The following is a 21,679-nucleotide window of genomic DNA, read 5'->3' as shown; positions in this document are numbered from 1 at the left end:
GCTCTTAAAAGGATATTTGGACAGGTTGTGCAGTTGCAGTTTAAGAACAAAAAAGTAACAACAAAATTTACAAACCCTAGTACACAATACTGACTTGTTTATACATTCTTGCTGAGAGTTACATCATAATACAAAAAGCTAATGGTTCTCTGTTCATTTAGTCTGCCTTCATTACTGAATAGTATGCGTGGCTGACTACCATGTGGAGGACCTTGATTCCATTCTTGGTACTGCGAGGGATTTATCCTTGGTGGGAGGATTGGAATGGGGTGCACTCAGCCATGTGAGGCCATTTGAGGAGCTAGTTGACTGAGTAGTAGTGGCTCCAGGTCAGGAAAACTGGCAATACCTAAAAGAGCAGTTTGCTGACCCCATGCCCATCCATACCCCATCCAGTGTCCTATTGGCAGAGGAAAATGTGGCAATTGGTCAGTATCATTGGGCCCATCAGGGCTTATAGATGGAGTTTACATCTTTTTACTCTGTTCATTTATTTCTCAACACAGATCACTGCATTCACTATCGGCTGACATCAGCACCATGACGTCCACCTGCTTAACTGAATGGGAATGTGCTTGCTTCCCATGCAGCGGGCCTGGGTTTGATTTTTGGCCGGGATGGAGATTTTCTCCACTCGTGGACTGGGTGTTGTGTTGTCTTCATCATCATTTCATCCCCATCATCGGCACGCAAGTCACCCAATGTGGCGCCAACTGAAATAAGACTTGTACTTGGCAGCCGAACTGAATGGAGCCTCCCAGCCAACAGTGCCATACAATCATTTCATTTCAGCACCATGATTATGATGATGATGATGATGATGGTTTATGTCCATTTTATCTTTTCCAACTTGTTTGCCTGCAGAGTTGGCATCCCTCCATAATCAGCAGTATGTTGATCGAAGACAGAAGTGTAACATTTTGTTATTTTCCATTACAGAGCTTTGGTGTAAGGTTTTTCAGAGAAAAAGAAAAACATTATGGTGTGAAATTGCTTTCTTTAAACATACACGCAGGCATATTGGAGTATGCGTAGGTTGGTGTGAACTGTCAGATGCGTGGACATAGTGAGCATTCATAAATACCTTTTAGTAAACTCAGTGAGTTAAGGCATGTAACAGAAAAAGGCTTATAATAATAACTGTGTTATATTACATGGGAGCTTTTTTTTGAGACTCCACCAATCCTTCTGAATAACACTTTAATCTGAAGACAACATTGAACAACACCTGTATAAAACTGATCACAGACCATATTGTACAAACACACATATAGTTTAAAAATATGCCATGAAAAATATACACCAAACTAGCATGTGAAACAGTCATTTGGTTTGTAACTATGCTCTGGTGTACTTGCTAGACACACATGTGCACCCCATTTATTGCAGTGATTTGATAAAACATTGGAACTTAAATTCTGAACAGCCTGTTGCATAACAGTTTACAATTCAATTAATCTCTTATCATTGTTTTCTTGTCATCAGATTGATGTTTTGCAAGATCTTCCAGTTGGGCACAACCTTCAAGATCACATAGCAACAGCTCCTGATCTGCTTGTACTAAATACATCATTATTGCTTTCTCCACTTGACATTGTTTCACCATCAGCAGCTTGGGCGTATTTTATTAATGGAAAAGGCAAGTAGATGATACATTGAGCACAACAAAGAAAAACTGTTGGAATTATATGAAGGTTTTGAAGCCGTTTTGTGATTTACAATGAACCAACAACATTATGTTATTCTCTCTCTCTCTCTCTCTCTCTCTCTCTCTCTCTCTCTCTCTCTCTCTCTCTCTCTCTCAGCAGCAATTTATAGTGTAAGCCTCTGGTAGTTCTTTCTCTTTTCATTTTTAGAAAATGGCAGCTTATATAACTTTATCTGCACTTTGTTAGTAGAAAGTTCTGCCAGAATATAAATAATTTAGCAGTAGAGGTAACAACTCACTGAATAGTAGAGGTATTAATGTCAACGGGCACATAAGCAAGACTGATAACTTTGCTAGCTTTCAGACAAAGCCTTTTAAAAATTTGTACTGTATTTCGACAGCTATAACTGTTCCAATAGTTACAATGAGGGTAAGTATGTGAAGTGTGGGGGAACTTTTAGAAACTGCGAGATTCTTTAATAACATTGGGCTCCTCAGTTTGATAATACAGTTACGGATAGTTTAAAAATATTCTACTCTTTTGACCAGCTAAGATTATCTAGAATCTCTAGTTACTGCATGCAGAACATAAATAACATGAATTCATAGCAGTCCAACTTAATCTCTGCTTAAAGACAATATAAAATAGTTACAAAAGCTCAGAAAATAGTAAAAATTTTTAGTTAAAATGACCAAAAATAGTTTGAAATCTTTCGTTGCTCAGAACAAAAAGTGGAATTACAGCTGGTAATTGTATCAAATAATGTAAGAAGTGTTGAAGTTTTTGTATTATCCTTCATCAAACTGAGGAAAAAGAATTATGGAGATGTACATATAAGGAAACATGCTTGAGAGAACTGTGGTTGCTGTAAGTATTTTTGATGTTTAGAGAGAAATCTTAACATTAGGTTTAAGTTCTTTCCTGCTGTTGGGATACATTATATGCACCTGCCTTCTCTAACATTTTTATCTTCCTCTTTCTGCCTTTTTCTTAGTTAATGGTATGCTCAAAATGCTCAACTTATGATGATATTATGCTTATAACATTCACTTCATTAAATGAACACTCCCCCCCTTGAACCATGGACCTTGCCGTTGGTGGGAAGGCTTGCGTGCCTCGGCGATACAGATGGCCGTACCATAGGTGCAACCACAACGGAGGGGTATCTGTTGAGAGGCCAGACAAACATGTGGTTCCTGAAGAGGGGCAGCAGCCTTTTCAGTAGTTGCAGGGGCAACAGTCTGGATGATTGACTGATCTGGCCTTGTAACATTAACCAAAACGGCCTTGCTGTGCTGGTACTGCGAACGGCTGAAAGCAAGGGGAAACTACAGCCGTAATTTTTCCTGAGGAAATGCAGCTTTACTGTATGATTAAATGATAATGGCATCCTCTTGGGTAAAATATTCCGGAGGTAAAATAGTCCCCTATTCAGATCTCCTGGCGGGGACTACTCAAGAGGTTGTCGTTATCAGGAGAAAGAAAACTGGTGTTCTACGGATCGGAGCGTGGAATGTCAGATCCCTTAATCGGGCAGGTAGGTTAGAAAATTTAAAAAGGGAAATGGATAGGTTTAAGTTAGATATAGTGGGAATTAGTGAAGTTCGGTGGCAGGAGGAACAAGACTTTTGGTCAGGTGATTACAGGGTTATAAATACAAAATCAAATAGGGGTAATGCAGGAGTAGATTTAATAATGAATAAGAAAATAGGAGTGCGTGTTAGCTACTACAAACAGCATAGTGAACGCATTATTGTGGCCAAGATAGACACAAAGCCCATGCCTACTACAGTAGTACAAGTTTATATGCCAACTAGCTCTGCAGATGATGAAGAAATAGATGAAATGTATGACGAGATAAAAGAAATTATTCAGGTAGTGAAGGGAGACGAAAATTTAATAGTCATGGGTGACTGGAATTCAACAGTAGGAAAAGGGAGAGAAGGAAACGTAGTAGGTGAATATGAATTGGGGGGAAGAAATGAAAGAGGAAGCCGCCTTGTAGAATTTTGCGCAGAGCATAACTTAATCATAGCTAACACTTGGTTCAAGAATCATAAAAGGAGGTTGTATACCTGGAAGAATCCTGGAGATACTAAGAGGTATCAGATAGATTATATAATGGTAAGACAGAGATTTAGGAACCAGGTTTTAAATTGTAAGACATTTCCAGGGGCAGATGTGGATTCTGACCACAATCTATTGGTTATGAACTGCAGATTGAAACTGAAGAAACTGCAAAAAGGTGGGAATTTAAGGAGATGGGACCTGGATAAACTGAAAGAACCAGAGGTTGTAGAGAGTTTCAGGGAGAGCATAAGGGAACAATTGACAGGAATTGGCGAAAGAAATACAGTAGAAGAAGAATGGGTAGCTCTGAGGGATGAAGTAATGAAGGCAGCAGACGGTCAAGTAGGTAAAAAAACGAGGGCTAATAGAAATTCTTGGGTAACAGAAGAAATATTGAATTTAATTGATGAAAGGAGAAAATATAAAAATGCAGTAAATGAAGCAGGCAAAAAGGAATACAAACGTCTCAAAAATGAGATCGACAGGAAGTGCAAAATGGCTAAGCAGGGGTGGCTAGAGGACAAATGTAAGGATGTAGAGGCTTATCTCACTAGGGGTAAGATAGATACTGCCTACAGGAAAATTAAAGAGGCCTTTGGAGAGAAGAGAACCACTTGTATGAATATCAAGAACTCAGATGGCAACCCAGTTTTAAGCAAAGAAGGGAAGGCAGAAAGGTGGAAGGAGTATATAGAGGGTTTATACAAGGGCGATGTGCTTGAGGACAATATTATGGAAATGGAAGAGGATGTAGATGAAGACGAAATGGGAGATAAGATACTGCGTGAAGAGTTTGACAGAGCACTGAAAGACCTGAGTCGAAACAAGGTCCCGGGAGTAGACAACATTCCATTAGATCTACTGATGGCCTTGGGAGAGCCAGTCATGACAAAACTCTACCATCTGGTGAGCAAGATGTATGAGACAGGCGAAATACCCTCAGACTTCAAGAAGAATATAATAATTCCAATCCCAAAGAAAGCAGGTGTTGACAGATGTGAAAATTACCGAACTATCAGTTTAATAAGTCACAGCTGCAAAATACTAACGCGAATTCTTTACAGACGAATGGAAAAACTGGTAGAAGCGGACTTTGGGGAAGATCAGTTTGGATTCCGTAGAAAGGTTGGAACACGTGAGGCAATACTAACCTTACGACTTATCTTAGAAGAAAGATTAAGAAAAGGCAAACCTATGTTTCTAGCATTTGTAGACTTAGAGAAAGCGTTTGACAATGTTAACTGGAATACTCTCTTTCAAATTCTGAAGGTGGCAGGGGTAAAATACAGGGAGCGAAAGGCTATTTACAATTTGTACAGAAACCAGATGGCAGTTATAAGAGTCGAGGGGCATAAAAGGGAAGCAGTGGTTGGGAAAGGAGTGAGACAGGGTTGTAGCTTCTCCCTGATGTTATTCAATCTGTACATTGAGCAAGCAGTAAAGGAAACAAAAGAAAAATTCGGAGTAGGTATTAAAATTCATGGAGAAGAAATAAAAACTTTGAGGTTCGCCGATGACATTGTAATTCTGTCAGAGACAGCAAAGGACTTGGAAGAGCAGTTGAACGGAATGGACAGTGTCTTGAAAGGAGGATAGAAGATGAACATCAACAAAAGCAAAAAGAGGATAATGGAATGTAGTCAAATTAAATCGGGTGATGCTGAGGGAATTAGATTAGGAAATGAGACACTTAAAGTGGTAAAGGAGTTTTGCTATTTAGGGAGTAAAATGATGGTCGAAGTAGAGAGGATATAAAATGTAGACTGGCAATGGCAAGGAAATCGTTTCTGAAGAAGAGAAATTTGTTAACGTTGAGTATAGATTTAAGTGTCAGGAAGTCGTTTCTGAAAGTATTTGTATGGAGTGTAGCCATGTATGGAAGTGAAACATGGATGATAACTAGTTTGGACAAGAAGAAAATAGAAGCTTTCAAAATGTGCTGCTACAGAAGAATGCTGAAGATAAGGTGGGTAGATCACGTAACTAATGAGGAGGTAGAGAAGAGAAGTTTGTGGCACAACTTGACTAGAAGAAGGGATCAGTTGGTAGGACATGTTTTGAGGCATCAAGGGATCACATATTTAGCATTGGAGGGCAGCGTGGAGGGTAAAAATCGTAGAGGGAGACCAAGAGATGAATACACTAAGCAGATTCAGAAGGATGTAGGTTGCGGTAGGTACTGGGAGATGAAGAAACTTGCACAGGATAGAGTAGCATGGAGAGCTGCATCAGACCAGTCTCAGGACTGAAGATCACAACAACAAATGAACACTATTGATGGAAATCATGTAATAATGTGACTTATCTGGAAAATAAAGATGTAAGACAGAGATTATTTCTTAACTTCTCTATTTCCATATTAAGTTAATGTACGGTATATTTAAAACACAACTTTAATTACTTTTCCAGATAAGCACCACCCATAACCATACATTAAGCGAGCCTAGATTACAGATTTTTTATTCTGCTGTGAAAGTGTGCCAGGTGCCTTCCTTACCATAGTTGTTGAACCTCTGTGTTCATCTTCTCTGCAAGCTATTTTATCAACTTCAGAAACATATGAAAATTGTGAAATACGGGTGTTATTCTGGGGATAATAATAAAGTTCACCACCAGGAAGACGGCAATGGTTCCTGGGTGTTTTTGACGGAATATATTTCAGAATTTCAAGCAGTAAACCAATTCTTGAAGACATAATTTCTTTGCCTGGCCTAATGTAATTTATCTAGCACCTGCAAGTAGATACTAAAACTGCTTACACAGGCCAACGAAAAATTACTTTTAAAAAACTTTTTTTACTTTGCTAACTGATCTGCATAGATTTTTATGAGCTGAATCCAAATCTAGCCTCAGTTTTTTGATCATCTATAGTTTTTAAGCAATGTGCTTTTTATTATATAGTACAAAAATTTTATGCTATACGGTAAATGGGGAAATTAATGAAAAGCTTTGTTACAACACAAGCATGGTTTGTATTTACAGTAAGCTACTTAAAACAATGATATGTGTTAATAGAGGTTTCACTTGTCAGCTGGAATTGGTTTGTATTTCCTTTTTCCTTTTTCTTTGAAGCTTCTTGTGTAGCTTTTTCTATGATGAGTCACTTGCTGAACTTCTCAGTGAAGTCACCAACAATACTGCGCCATCATGTTGGTGTTCCAGCGGCCTTGGTTGCATTTTTCCATCACTTTAATGTCCTGGTGAAAATGCTCTCCCTGCTCCTCACTAACATCTCCCTCATTGTCCAGGAAGTAATCAAGGTGACTGTTCAAAAAGTTAAACATCCTAAAGTTTTAAACTTCTTTAACATTGTAGCTATAATAGAAACATATTCTGGGTCTTTTTCATGTCCAAATAACTTTGTAATGACTTGCTTGAATGATTCCCATGCTTCTTTCTCATTTAAGGTCATTGTGGATTCAAAGTTAACATCAAACATCAATTTTCTAATGTCAGGTCAGACAAAGACACCTTCTTTTGGTTTAGATTCTGAAAGATGTGGAAGCTTTTGGCAGAGATACTTATATGGGAACGGGATCTGTAATCGGGATATAGAAAACTTAATTCCCATATACGTCGTAGCTCATATATATTTGCACTTGACACTGCGTCGACAGAGCACTTGGAGTTCACAGATATTAAGTTTTGTGGTCGATACGAAGTATTGACACCACACAGCTGCCCCCCCCCCCCCCCCCCCTGCGCCCCCCAAGCTAATGAAATCTGATGAGGGGGGAAGATTAACCTGGGGAAGAATAAGTTTCCCCAGTAGGACCAGATTCTCGCCAAAAAGAAATTCGGGTATAGTCCCCTGTAGGTTAGGTTTATAGGTTGAGCGTAGGCCAAGTAGCACCCACGGGAGAGCTTCCCACCAGAGACAATCATGGCATCGAAGGGCCGTCTTAAGGGTGCAGTGCCATCTCTGCACCAACCCATTGCTTTGTGGGTGATAGACGGTAGTGTGTATTTGTTTAATACTGCAAATATTGCAGAGGATGGTGAAAAGGGAGGATTCGAACTGTCGACCCTGATTGGTGGTGATAGTGGTTGGGCACCCAAAATGAGCAATCCTTGAGCCAATGAAAGCCTTGGCTACCGTATCAGCAGTAATGTTAGGGAGAGGAATGGCCTCGACCCAGCGAGACAAATGGTCAAGAGTTGATAAGATATATCTATGGCCCTCCGAAGGAGGAAGAGGCCCGATGAGATCAATATGTACGTGACGGAATCGGTGACGGAATCGTTCTGCGGGAATGTCGAACTTGCCCAGAGGCAGAGAGGTGTGGCGGCTGATCTTGTTGCGCTGGCAAGTGACGCAGCCGCATGCCCAGGTTTGACGGTCCCGTTTGATATTCTTCCAAACAAAACGTTCTGACACAAGACGTATGGTGGCTCGAACACCCGGGTGGGCCACGTTATGCAGGTCATTGAAAACCTGTCGGCGCAGTCTGGATGGGAGCAAAGGACGTAGGGTGCCAGTCAAAGAATCACACCACTCCTTGTCGGAAACGCCAGGAAATTTAGCCTTTGTGAAAACAAGTGATGTTTGTGGGTCTCATAGGAGAGCCTGAGAATCTTCGTCAGAAGCTTGGAGTGAGGCCAGATCGGAAAAATCAGCGATGTGGGAAACAGCACTGATCCGCGAGAAGAAATCTGCAGTGACATTATCTCCACCCTTGATGTAACGGACGTCTATTGTCAATTGAGAAACCAGGTCAAAGTGGCGGTAACGTCGAGGGGGTGGGTCCTCAGATGGGTTGCAGACGTTTCTGCCAGTGGTTCGTGACCGGTGAGGACTAAAACAAACGTCCGTTGACGTTGGGGCAGAAATGTTTGAGTGCCTCATAAACAGCAAGGAGCACTCTATCGAATGCAGAATATTTTCTCTGAGCCGTAGATAGTTTCTTGGAGAAGAAATGAAGGGTAGAAACCATGTCGCCCTTGCGTTGTTGCAACACTGCCGCACCGCGATGTCGCTGGCGTCCGTAGTGATGAATAACTCGGCCAAGGGGTCGGGGTGGGCGAGTGTCACAGCTTGAGCTAAAGAAGTCTTCAGAGCTTTGAAGGCCTCTAGCATCGGAGCAGTTCAAGAGACGGGTTTGATACCGGAAGTTTGTTTCCCTGATAGCGCGAACGTCAGGGGTGCCTGAACAGCGGTGGTGGAAGGCAGATGGTGATGATATTAATTGATGGTGCCAAGGAAACAGCATAGCTCTTTGTAAGTAGCCGGGGGTGGCAGAGACGTGATAGCCTGCCTGCACATGAGATTTGGGAAGCTGTATTCCGTCAGCGGAGACAGTGTAACCTAGGAAGGAGACTGATGCCTGGCGCAACTGAAACTTGCCATTGTTGACCACGACACCATTGGAGTTCAAGGTCTGGAGGACCGTAGATAGATGATTTTCATGTTCCTCCAATGAGCTGCTGAAAACGAGAATATCGTCCAGATAAGCAAAACTCAAACTGTCGCAAGATAGAGTCAATGAAATGTTGCCACATTTGTGCTGTATTCTTTAGGCCGAAGGGCATGAATTGGTATTGGAATAACCGAGCAGCATGTTAATAGCCATCTTAGGAATGTCTTTCAGCGCCACGGGAATCTGGGGGTAGGCATGTTTAGAGTCAATAACACTTAAAATTGTGGCGCCCGATAACATATGAGTGAAGTCATTGATGTTTGGCACTGGGTAATTGTCCATGACGGTATGAGTGTTTGAGCGTGTGTAATTGCTGCACATTTGAAAAGATCCGTCATGTTTGGGGACGAGGTGGATTGGGGAAGACCAGTTGCTGTCTGAAGGTTGCAGAACACCTACTACCAAAAGTTCATTAATCTGCTGCCGGGCCACGTGCAAATTGATAGGGTTGAGGCGTTGGACCTTATGCCTAATAGGAGGGCTGGCAGTGGTAACTATCTTGTTTGTCGTTCCATCAGTGATGGAAGAAACTGAGAACTGCACATGAGATTGGTTAATGTCCTGGCGCCGAGTCTTTGAACGAGTAGGGTACTACGAGGCCTAGCTGTTAGTGTGAGTGGGGAAAGGTAGCACGAAAGTCACATGTCTTTTAAGGGAGCAAGGCAGGCAATTGTGTGGAGGGGGTGGGTGTGCACGCATCGCTGAGTGAAAGGGAATGGACGGCAAATGTCCGCTGTTAACCTTGCACTGGACAACCAGCGCGGGCGAGAGCAGTGCTATCATCGCATGTGGGGCCACAATGGGCGCTGGGTCATGTGGCCGGTGAGTGAGAGAGGGGGAATGTTTATCAACATGCGTGGCAGCTGTCCGAGAGGTGGGCGTGGTTGCAATGCACATGCGCGACTGTCATTAGCAGTACTGTTTGAAACACGTGGCAATGGATTAGGTGAGTGCGACGGGGGGGGGGGTTGGAATGTCACACACAAGTTAAGTTGGTGGACTAACCTGGTGAGAGTTCGAGCTAGGCTCAGCTGAGGAATCTTGTTTAGGTGGCGGCGCCATGGACTCCAGGTGCAGAAGCGATGTACGAGCCGTGACGAGCTCGCTGTAAGCTGATGCGATGCGTTGTTTCAGCTTCTCGTTGTCCTGGCGGAGTTGCGTCGCCGAGTCAAATTCTGATATTAGGTCGGTAACATAGGTCACAATGTTGCTCACAAGGGCGGAGCACTCGCGTATGATATCGTATGTTGCGGTGGAAACAGAGCATTGGACATAGGTGCGGGTGCACGGTACATGAGTGTTCGTAGGATGGTGGAGCACTGAACCCTGTATGACATTCGGAGATAGTTCATAATGAGACAAAAACTCCATACCAAGGATCGGTTCATAGATGTCAGCAATGTAGAATGTCCACGGAAAACGTAGAGAAGGAGATGGGGTCACTGTAACCTTTACTGAGCCTGAGGTAGGTAACATCGATGCATTGACAGTTCGTAGAAGTGACTACATCTGTGAAAAAGTGGGTGGAGCCATCGAAGTAGGTATGATCGACACATCAGCACCAGTGTCAACCAGAAAAGCTAGACCTGACACAATGTCAGTCACATAGAGACAACCACTGGGCCGGGCGGACGAGTAAACGGAGTGTAATGTAAGAGGATGCCTGTTCGGTTCCCCGCAGGACCTGGCGTCTCTTAATTCCTGCAGTTGGCATTTGGGTATTGGCATGGCAATCTGCACTTCTTGGTGTAGTCGCCTAAGACTGCAGAAAGGGTGAGGAGGAGGTGGAGACTGCGACAGCGGGGGTGGCGTGTCCTTGTTGATTTGTTCCTGTAAATAGACCAGTACGTAAGGTGCGTGGGCGATCCTGGAGTGCTCGGACAGCGGAGAGAGTGAGCCGATGCTGTCAGGAGAAGTAGATGACGTGAGATGACGTGACGGCGGAGTGAGCCCTGCCTCTGCTGGCCGAAGGTCAGTGTGCGGGGGCAACTGTGTCGACGAATGGTGTGGAATGAACCGGCTGATGTTGCTGCAGCAGCAAATACAACTGGTCAGTGATGTGTAGGCGGGAGCTGGTGGACTCGAAAGAGAGTGGTAACAGATGGATCTGTAGATTGGTAGGTAGTTTGGCAGACCACCACAGCCCATAGCATGACGTCAGGCATGGTATGCTTGTTCTGGAGCAATTGAAGGCTGCGACAGAGTTTTGAGGGGGTGCATTCCCCCAGGTGCTCCTTGTAGAGAATCTTGATTATTAACTCTTGTGGCGAGCAGGCAAGTCGTACCATTATAGTCTTCTTTGCAAACTTGTATTTTGGTGCAGTTGGTGGTGAAAGGAGCAAGTCACAAATCAAATCTGAGTGGTTGTGGAGGAGTGTGACGAGGCAGAAAAATTTTGAGTTGTCATCAGACACATGATGTAACTCGAACAGATGCTTGACGAGCGCAAACCACAATGCCGGGTTGTCCTCGTATAAGGGGGGTAGCTTCGGTAGGTGGCCATAAGGGGGTGATGACGGCGACTTCGGTGTCTCCTGGGGTAATGGCTGAACTGAGATTAAGTTAGAGGCCAGCACGGTGGGCCCGGATTTAAACCAGGCGAGCAAATCCGTAGTAGCGGCAGCTGGCATAGTTGACTGTATGTTACAAAAGCACGGCGTGGCAGGCACGGACGGTACTGTGGAAATGGGCGGATGGATGGCACCCGAGGGGGGCCCGGAAAATGGACCATGCATGCTGGATGGAGCATTGGAACAGGACAAGAGACCGGCGCGGCAAACACAGGTGGTGGTGTGGGAGCAGCAGATGATTGAGCAACCGGAAACGAGGACCCCTGCAAGTGTGTGTATGTGGAGGGGGGGGGGGGGGGGGGTTGAAAATGCCACCTGCCTGGAAACTATCTGGTGAACTATCTGGTGCATAATATGCCAGTAGTGCATGTGGCGGGCCACTGAGGCGAGGTAAGGGGTCCATGTTACGCGAAACTCTGAATGTGCATGTAAATTATGTTACGAGAAACACTGAATTGTGCTTGTAAATTAGACACAACTGGAACATGATGTGCACGGAACAGATCCGGTGCGATTTGTAGTAATGGCGGTGAAGCCTGAGTCCATTGTTCACTCTAATGGTGTAGTTGTTGGCCGATGAAAGCGGATGAGGTTAGCACACGGCATTGGTTGAGAACGTGAATCACTGTGCGTAAATGATGAATACGCCATTGGCGAAGAAACGATGAAACTCGGTGAGCGGAGTTGTGCTTCCACATCTTCAAACAAGGCATTGTTTGGCATGGTCATTGTGTAGTGCATATAACCTGTTGCATAAACACCGGCATGGAAGATGCGAAACACGAACGAACTGTGGGGTCACCACTATGGGAATGAGATCGGCAATTGGGATATAGAAAACTTAATTTCCATATATGTCATAGCTCATATATATTTACACTTGACACTGTGTCCGTACAGAATGAAGTATAACAAAGAACTGACTGAAGTAAAGTTAAGATGGTGGCTCGACACAGCAGTTCACAGATATTAAGTTTCGTGGTTGATACGAACTATCGACGCCACTCTTAAAACATGGTCCATCTTTAGGCAAAGTCTTTACAAACTGTTTCATTAGGCCTAACTTTGTATGTAGAGGTGGTGGAGTATGTTTTTTGGATCTACAAGGTTTTTGTCTACAATGTTTTTCTCACCAGCTTTTAAAGACTCCCTCACAGGTCAGTTCTTTCTGCACCAGTGTTGATCCCTAGCCCTACTGTCCCATTCAAACAAGAAACATGGAAATTTGGTAAAGCCATTGTGCTGACCAAGGAGCATGCATGTTACTTTTAGATCACCTCATATCATCCAACCATGAGCAGAATAGCCTATTTTATTTAGCACTATTTCTAGGTTTTCATAGCTTTCTTTCATATGTACAGAATGTCCAACAGGTATAGTTGTATACAGGTTACCATTGTGTAATAAAACAGCCTTTCAACTAGTTTTGGATGAATCAATAAACAGCCTCCAGTCTTCCCTTTTTTATTCAATACCAAACTCATTCATCAGATCAGGAATGTCTGAGCAGTACAATAAATCACCTTCTCGTTGAAAAAACTTGGAAAATTTGCTGCACTTTCTTTCTATACATGTATATGCTGGTTCCAACTGCCAATAAGTTCTTTTATTTTAATCTAGAGCCAAGCAATTCAGCTTTTTCTTTCGTTAAGCCAAGATCCCTAACAAAATTGTTAATCTCGGTTTGAGTAAACGATTTGGGCTCTAGACTTTCTGTATTACAACGGAATGCATCATCATCTGGTTCATCTAAATCACATTGTACACCAGAAAACACGTCTGTTGGAATAGAATTTATAATCATCTTGTGGTTCAGGAACCGGCAAATCTACACCATGCCCTACTGGTCGGATGGCAGACGGCAGGTTAGGGTAGCTTATTACCTTCTTGTTTTTCAAATTATGATCAGTAATATCAACATCAAAAGTAGCAATCATTAGAATGATTTCTTGGCTTCCTCCATATCACAGGAACAGCAAATCTAAAGAATTTTCTCTCCTTTTTACACCATTTTCTCAGATCTTCAACACACATATAACATACCTTATGTGGCACCCAAGATTTATATTGATCACCAAGTTTAGATCCAAAGTATGATAGATAAACCTTTTTCACAGAGTCTGTAATGTTTCTTTGGAGTTTTTTAATCACAAATTCACCAAAAATATAACAAAAACTGTCAGCAGAGTTTTTACAACTGCTATTAGACATTGTACTGAGCACAGGTACAGGAAATGGGAAAATTAGGTTAGGTTGACAGTATAAACAAAAGCCATCTGTTAACACAAAAATAGAATTGACCATTTTGTGCCAGCAAATGTTTTTCAGCAGTGCTACCAACGTCATCTACATTCACTACATCTCCTTTTTAAATTATTTTAACTATATAAAAGCTGTTGATTTCTTTAAAAAATCCTTTAATTAGATAAATTTAACTATAAAATGTGGAGAAATGGTGGGTGATACAGTTTTTTGAGTATCAGATTTTTTCCCACCCTAAAAAAACATAAGAATAAGGTATTTCAGCAAAAAAGTTGGTCCGTCATTGGCCTGTGTTATTGTTGTCTTGAGACAAAAATTTGATAATTAAAAAAAGCTTTGGTACTTTTCTGTCTGGAGTTGAAATCTAGATTTTTTCTGTGATGATGAATACAGGGGGTGGATGAAAATATGGTAACACCAAAAACACAGCACTATTCCTAATATGATGGAGGGAAACTGTTGGCATTTGAAACAACTTCTAGTCTTCTCAGTGATAAGTATAAGCCCTGTGTGGTTTTCAGGGGAATCTTATATCATTCTTCCTGCAAAATAGTGTTAAGTTCAGGTAACGGTGATGGAGGGGGTAGCAGTCATACAACCTTCTCTCCAAAGTAGACTACAGTAATTCAGTAACATTGAGATATGTTGACTTTGGTGGCCAGGGGAGGTGTGAAAATTCGCCCCTTTGCTCAAAAACCAGTTCTATATGATGCGAGCTGTGTGAACATGGGCCCTGTTATCTTTGAACACAGCATCACCACTGGGGAAGAAATATTGTGCCATGGTACAGATATGATCAGCCAAAATGCTCACATAATCCTAGTCAGTAATGCAATCTTGCAGAGTAGCCCTGAGGCCCCTGGAATATCATGATATGACTGTCCAAACCCCTGCTGTATTTCATTCTTGGGACATAAACTTGGCCGGAAGTTGGGAAAAATGTGAAAAGAGACTCATCCAACCAAATGGCATTCCCCATTACTCCATAATCCAGGTTCTTTGGCTGTGGCACCGTATTTTCCTGTTACAGGCATTTGCATCACTGATGAGTGGTTTTTGCAATTCCAGCTCACCCTGCAATTCCTTACTTCAGGACTTCCCTCATATTTGTTTGGTGCTGACAGGGTTCGAGAGTGTGATGTTCATTTCTGCAGTGACTTTTGCAGCTGTCATTCTCTTATTTTTCGTCACAATCCTCTTCAATGACCCTTTGTCATGATCACTCAACATTGACTTTCATCCATTTTGTGGCTTAGCAGATGATGTTTTTCTGCTTTTCCTGTATGCAGTATAGATTTTTGAAGTAGTGCCTCTTGTAACACCAAACTGTTTGACTACCTTGGTTATGGAAGCACCTACAATCTGAACACCAACAGGTGTTTGCCCAAGTTTGACTTCACTTAGCTTTGACATGAGATACTCACAAATACGCACAATGTTGTTTTGAACATGACTGAAACTGACAATGTGTTCAGGACATTGCCCAGGTGCTATTCATGATCAGGTACAACTGCGCAATGTGCAGGCTTGGCCAGCATCTGCAGTTATGTTCAAGCATGCATTTCTCAGTAAAGAAAACTTATATTAAACTGACACTTTCCACATGATTACGAAATGTTGTATTCAAGATCTATGGGACAAGTATTAATATTATGTCATCTTGTTTCATTGCTGATCATTTCTTTTCAGGTGTGTGAGCTTACCAAATTTCAGGCCAGCTAAAGTGTAGTACAAAAAAGTCATTTCCTTGTTGCTCTCAGTACAAACTTCACATTTGTCAGAATGTGGAATTTGCATGGCCCTTATAAACATGTATTTTGATTAAGACAGTGCCACAGTTGTGGTCTGGTGACTTGTGGCATGGCATGTATGCATGAGAGAAATAGGAGTTGTTACATATTGTCCAACAATAGCTTATCTTCTATTACTTTTAGAATTTTGTCTTTACTTCCTAAGTAAGTTCCCATTTTGTGGAAAAATGTGGAAATTTGAATTAAATACTGAGAAATATAAAATCAAGAATTGTTTTCATGCTGCCAAAAGATTTTACAGTTTTAATCTGTCCTTTTCAGATCCTTTAATGTATGTTTCAGTGATGTACATTCTGCCTTCGTTTATGTTTTTTCCCCAACAATGCCATTGTACATCAGTAAAATGGACATAGAAATGTTTTGTTTAGAACTTAACAGGAAGAATTTTTTCAGTTTTATTTGTATGTCAAGGTTTGCTAATTGTCCAAAACCATCGACATACCTGCTAACTCTTCTGATTAAGGCGAGAGACTCCTGATTTTCTACTTTTTCTCCTGTCTTCAATTGTTCAATTATTTCTCTCAATTTTAGCTAATTGTTATCATACCTAACCCATTTGTTTTTAAAACCTGCCATTCCAGTTTCTTCTTTTTTTTTCTTTTCCTTTTTTTCAAGTGTCAGAAGTTCTTTACTCATTAGTAGTTCGTAATTGATTGCGCTTGACCTGTATCAATTGTTATTTTTCCTCCTTCCCTCACATTCTGCTGAATGTATACTTACAATGCTCAGCATTGTACTCTGTTTTGATTTGTGTTTGTCTGTTGTCATTTTGCATAAGTGGAGTCACTTATATTTATTTATATAACCAGTATAAATTTTTATAGAGTGGATGGTTATGAGTTTTGTTGCCTGAATCCCTGGAAGAATTTATTTTTGTACAAGAGGTTATTCATCTGCATCTTTTATGTCATATTTGTAGGATTTTGATTTTATATTTTGTTTTTAATTATGGCAAAAAATATCTGTTTCCCTCTTCTTCACCCATTACAAGACAGGTACTGTGCATGTTCTTATGATTGTTTCTATGTTACTCAATACTTAAGTATACCTTAATATTAATAGGCTACATACATCACTATAGTTAAATATTATGAGAATTTTACAGACTTTAATGACATTGTTTCCCTGAGAATATACAGGGCGTTTCAAAAAGAAAGAGCAGATTTCAAACATTTATTTCTCAAAAACTACAAATGATAGAAACACAATTCCAACGGTCCTTCACTCAATATGAGTACCAAATGTTACACAACAAATATCAAAACTGTACCTCAATATGAGCACCATTTGTTACACGACAAATATCAAACCGGTATCTCATTTCTTGCCACACACGACGCAACTGGTCTTTAGTTACCGAATTCACGGCCGCAACAATTCGATGTCGTACCTCTTGAAGAGTAGCGGGCATAGGTGGGACATAAACACAGTCCTTTATGTACCCCCACAAATAAAAATCGCAGGGAGTAAGGTCTGGTGACCTGGGAGGCCACAGACGATGACATTGATCTTGTGCTCCTGCTCTTCCAATCCACCGTCCTGGAATGGTGTTATTTAGGTACCGTCGTACAGGTTCAGAGAAGTGTGGTGGGGCGCCATCTTGCATGAAGATGAAGTGATTTGAATCTTCCTGAAGTTGAGGAAATAGCCAGTTTTCTAACATGTCCAGGTAAATGGTTCCTGTGATAGTTTTCTCCATGAAAAAGAAAGGTCCATAAACTTTGTTTACCGAAATTGCACAAAAGACGTTAACCTTTGGTGAGTCTCTTTCATGTTGAATAACGTCCCTCGGAGTTTCACTCGCCCAAATTCGTACGTTATGCCGATTAACTTTACCAGAAATGTGAAACGTTGATTCATCTGAAAAAATTAATCGTTCGGCAAAATTGTCCTCTTCCATGTCCTGTAGAATTGCAGTTGAAAATTCGAACCTTTTGTTGTGGTCGTCAGGACGCAATGCTTGCAATAACTGCAGTTTGTACGGCTTCATGTGCAGACGGTTACTCAGAACGCGCCATACCGTTGTTTTAGACATGTTTAGTTCGTGACTTGCCCGTGCCGTGGATTTTCTAGGGCTCCTTTCGTAAGCTGCACGGACACGCTCGACATTTTCATCCGATGTGCGTGGACGACCCGTGCTTTTTCGCTTGCAGATGCAACCATCTTCTACGAATCTGTGATGCCACTCATAAATTTGCTTATGACGAGGCGGCTGTTTGTTGAATTGACGGCGGAATGCACGTTGCACACCAACAATGGACTCTAACTTTGCAAATTGCAGCACACAAAATGATCGTTCCTGTGGTGTCGTCGCCATTTTCCTACAAACAAACGCCAGCGCCACTGCGGATTTGCATGGAACTTCTGCGCGGACCATTGAAAAACTTTGAACCTTTCTCTGACAAGAAACGTTTGAATTGTGTTTCTATCATTTGTAGTTTTTGAGAAATAAATGTTTGAAATCTGCTCTTTCTTTTTGAAACGCCCTGTATAATACCAGCTAACTTTGGACATACCGCCACATAATGATAGAAATCTTATGAAGATAAAGTGAATACTTCCCCTGAAACTCTAAAACGGAGGAGTTTTGGCAGAATTTCAGAATATGTCCGAGAGCCAATCAGCAAGCCTTTTTACATGTGTATGTCACAAGACAATATGGAGAACAGTGTTTTATGGCAGTCACACTTTTTTATTTCAAATATTCCAATGTAGTACCCAATACTAATTACCTGTGCTAAGCTGCACATGAAGTTCTAGTGTTCTTATTTGCATTCTTTTACCTATTATATACCTTTGTGATGTCATAGGGAAAGACTCACATCAGTTGCCAATGGATTATACTGAAAATGAACTGCAGTTCTTGGTCCTTGGTACCTACTAATTTTTAAAACTGAATCTCTTGAGTTTTTAAGGTTTGCAGGTATGCATGGAGTATTGGGCTCTAGGCTCACAGTGTTGAGGGCAGAATATTGAACAAAGCTCAGGATCTGCACCCATCCAAGATCTCGGCTATGTTACATTCAGTGACTGAGGTGTATGGGATGTGGCTTCAGAAAACATGGACATCATCATTTCCTGCATTTGTACCTTTAATGTGCTAAACATCCATGTCTCCCTGTAGTTCTACAGTGGGTGGAATGGGGCAGTAGTCAAGTGCTGTATTCTATAGAAGAGGTGGAATGCAGAACTGAGGACCATTGACTGAAACTATGGTGTGGGGAATGACCTCCATGGCAAAAATGCTGGCCAGGAAACAGATTATAGTGTTTACTTAAGTGATTGTAATCTGTACTATTTAGTGGAATTTGAGGTGTCCAGCACAAATAGTCCCATAGCTCACTGGGACAGGCCAGCAAAATCAACATGAACTCACTCCCATAGGTGCTCAGGATTTGAACAGGGAGATAAATGTTGTTCTGAATGATTCTGGGCAAAAGCCAAACATGCCCAGGCACTATGTTCAGTCACCTTCTCAATTCTGGGCCAGTAAAAGACATTGTGCTATAGTGTTCTTACTGTCCTTTTTTCAGTTCCAGGCTTGCAACTGGAGGGTCCACAGGTGCAACAAGGGTGGAATAAGCAACCAACATTCCTCTTTCTTGGCTGTTAGGTGCTAGACACGATCGGTGGCATCCAGATGGTGCTTCAATAGGAAAAATGTCCTAAATAATTTAAATCAATTCTGGCTTTTATTAGACTGTTTGCTAAAGTCTTTAAACAAGCTTTTGAATGCTCTCTCTCCCTCCCCCCCCCCCTCCCTCCCTCTGCATATTTGTTTGTCTGGGATCTCCTTCCAAACCCCTGGGTCAATTTCAATCAAATTTGCCATGCCTTATGAGTATCAGCACTGTGTGTTTTATGATATCTTAGCTCCAATAGAAGTGGAGATGCAGGAAAAAGCATCTTCTTCCCAGTCCTTGACGTACAGGCTACCCTTCATGACAGGCATATTGTGTAGGAAGAGTATTGGCTGCCTGATAGTTGTGCTTTGCTGGGCAGCCTACATGTCAGGGGCAAGAAATGGTTTCTACAGCCACTCAACATGTAGGCAGCCCACACGATAGCCATGCTATGGTGGAGTAGTTTTTGACTGACTTATCAACCTACTTTGCATGACAGCCTATATGAAAGGCCAAGAAATGGTTTTCCAGTTCCTGATGTGCAGGCTGCCCTGCGTGACAGACATGTTGTATTGGAGTAGTATCAGCATGCATGGAGGGATGGGTTGGGAGAGAGGGAGTTAGAAGCAGACGGATAGAGAGAAGTGCGAAGAAGGGTAAAGACAGAGGGGTTAGGAGGGAATGGGCAGAGAGAGGTGGAGGAGCAGATGGTCAGAGAGAGGTGGAGGCGCATATAGGCAGAGGTAGGGGGGGGGAGGAGATGAAGAAACAGAGGGGGTGGAGAGGTCAACAGAGTGATGGAGAAAAAGGTGGAACCAAAGAAGGGGGGAGAGTGTGTGCAGTATTGTGTCAAACACATACGCAGGTGAAGGCATGGGGAAAAGGCATGGTATATCAAAAAATTTCAATACGAAAACAGTTATCATGAATACACATAGGTCTTAAAGTAGTAGTTTTCTCCTTTGACATGTGCTGTGGCCTGCTCTGTTCATCTGAAATGGCTGTCTTCTTGTGGCATATACATTTTCATCTATTGCTGCTGCTATATGGATTTTGTCGTACACTCTTTAATATTTTGTAAAGAATGCTTAAAATGCGTTGTTTATTACAATCAGTACAAGTGCACACCACAAGTGTCCTTTTGAATTCAGCAATGAATTTCAATACTTTCTGTTCAGTCTTCATCTTGTCCCTCTGACTATTTCTTACTGCAATAAAGTATTTTATGCTGTATTTGACATTTCTAAGAGTCATATCTCTTACTGACTTTTGCATACATTTAGTACTCTTGAAATAGGCATGAGCAATCTTTTTAGTGTGATTTTTGTAGGTTCTGTGACAATTTACACACTTATCATTTTTCTTGTTGTTGATTAGTTTCCTTAGTTAATGTTATTTGTAATTGTACCAGTGAAAAAAAAAAAAGATTTTTCTTTCTGTCAACATCATCATCATCAGATGACTCTAGTTTCCGACTTATTATGACAGGTCTCTTGCAACTTTCTTTATACTTTTACCGCTCTTACTCATGGATTCCAAAGGAGACCACTTTCAGTGATGTCTTCTGGACATCCAACATATCTTCTTCCATTCTAACCATTTCAAGGAATTTCATGGGTATCCTGGTTGCTTCCATCTCTTTCATAACCCTACCACCTTAATGGAAATTGGTAGAGTTTTCCCAGTACACAGTTTCACATCTGCATCCATTTCGTTCTTTTCGTTCCTTAGCATATCCTTTTTTTTTATTGCCTCGGCATAGATACAACAAACTTTGTTTTAACAGCTTTGGCCTGATTATTCTCTCTCTCTCTCTCTCTCTCTCTCTTTCTCTGAGCACTGGTCACTGGTCTCCAGTGAGTAGGTCAAAATTGTAATATAGTAGGTACTGAAGATGCCTAGTTTTGCCTTGTGTGGTATCTGGTTGTCCCAAAGTAGGCATCTTACTTTGTTGTAAGACTTAAGTGTGCTTATATGTGCAGTTTAGAATTTCAGTTTGCATTAAGTTTTTGCAATCTATCTCACAGCTCGAAGATGGGAAGTGTTGTACATTCTCCAGGAGTCTTCCATTCAGCTGTAACTCAGGCTGTTCTCCTTGTCTGCTGACCTTTATGGCTACAGTCTTTGATTCACTGACTTTGATACCAAACTCCTCAAAAAGATCATTCCATATCTTCCATTTTTCTTGGACTTCATTTGTATCTCCCCAGATCATAACATCATCTGGGAACACATGCTCTTTGTACCATTGCAGACATGTAAGACATTATTTATTAT

At 41.6% G+C, this 21,679-nt stretch overlaps 1 protein-coding gene across 1 annotated transcript in view; it reads left to right on the top strand.

Moving 5' to 3' along the window:
- Window positions 1–21,679, top strand: part of LOC124776735 (glucose dehydrogenase [FAD, quinone]-like) — a 203,366-nt gene that overhangs the window by 148,570 nt on the left and 33,117 nt on the right. Inside the window, exon 7 of the mRNA XM_047251855.1 lies at window positions 1,486–1,639. Within this exon, the coding sequence (XP_047107811.1) occupies window positions 1,486–1,639 (154 nt within the window). The remainder of the gene's footprint in view (window positions 1–1,485; window positions 1,640–21,679) is intronic.

Source organism: Schistocerca piceifrons, chromosome 2 (assembly GCF_021461385.2).
Source record: "Schistocerca piceifrons isolate TAMUIC-IGC-003096 chromosome 2, iqSchPice1.1, whole genome shotgun sequence".
NCBI classification, from domain to species: domain Eukaryota; kingdom Metazoa; phylum Arthropoda; class Insecta; order Orthoptera; family Acrididae; genus Schistocerca; species Schistocerca piceifrons.
Note: the sequence above shows the minus strand (reverse complement) of the source record. Positions and strands in the feature narration are given on the sequence as shown.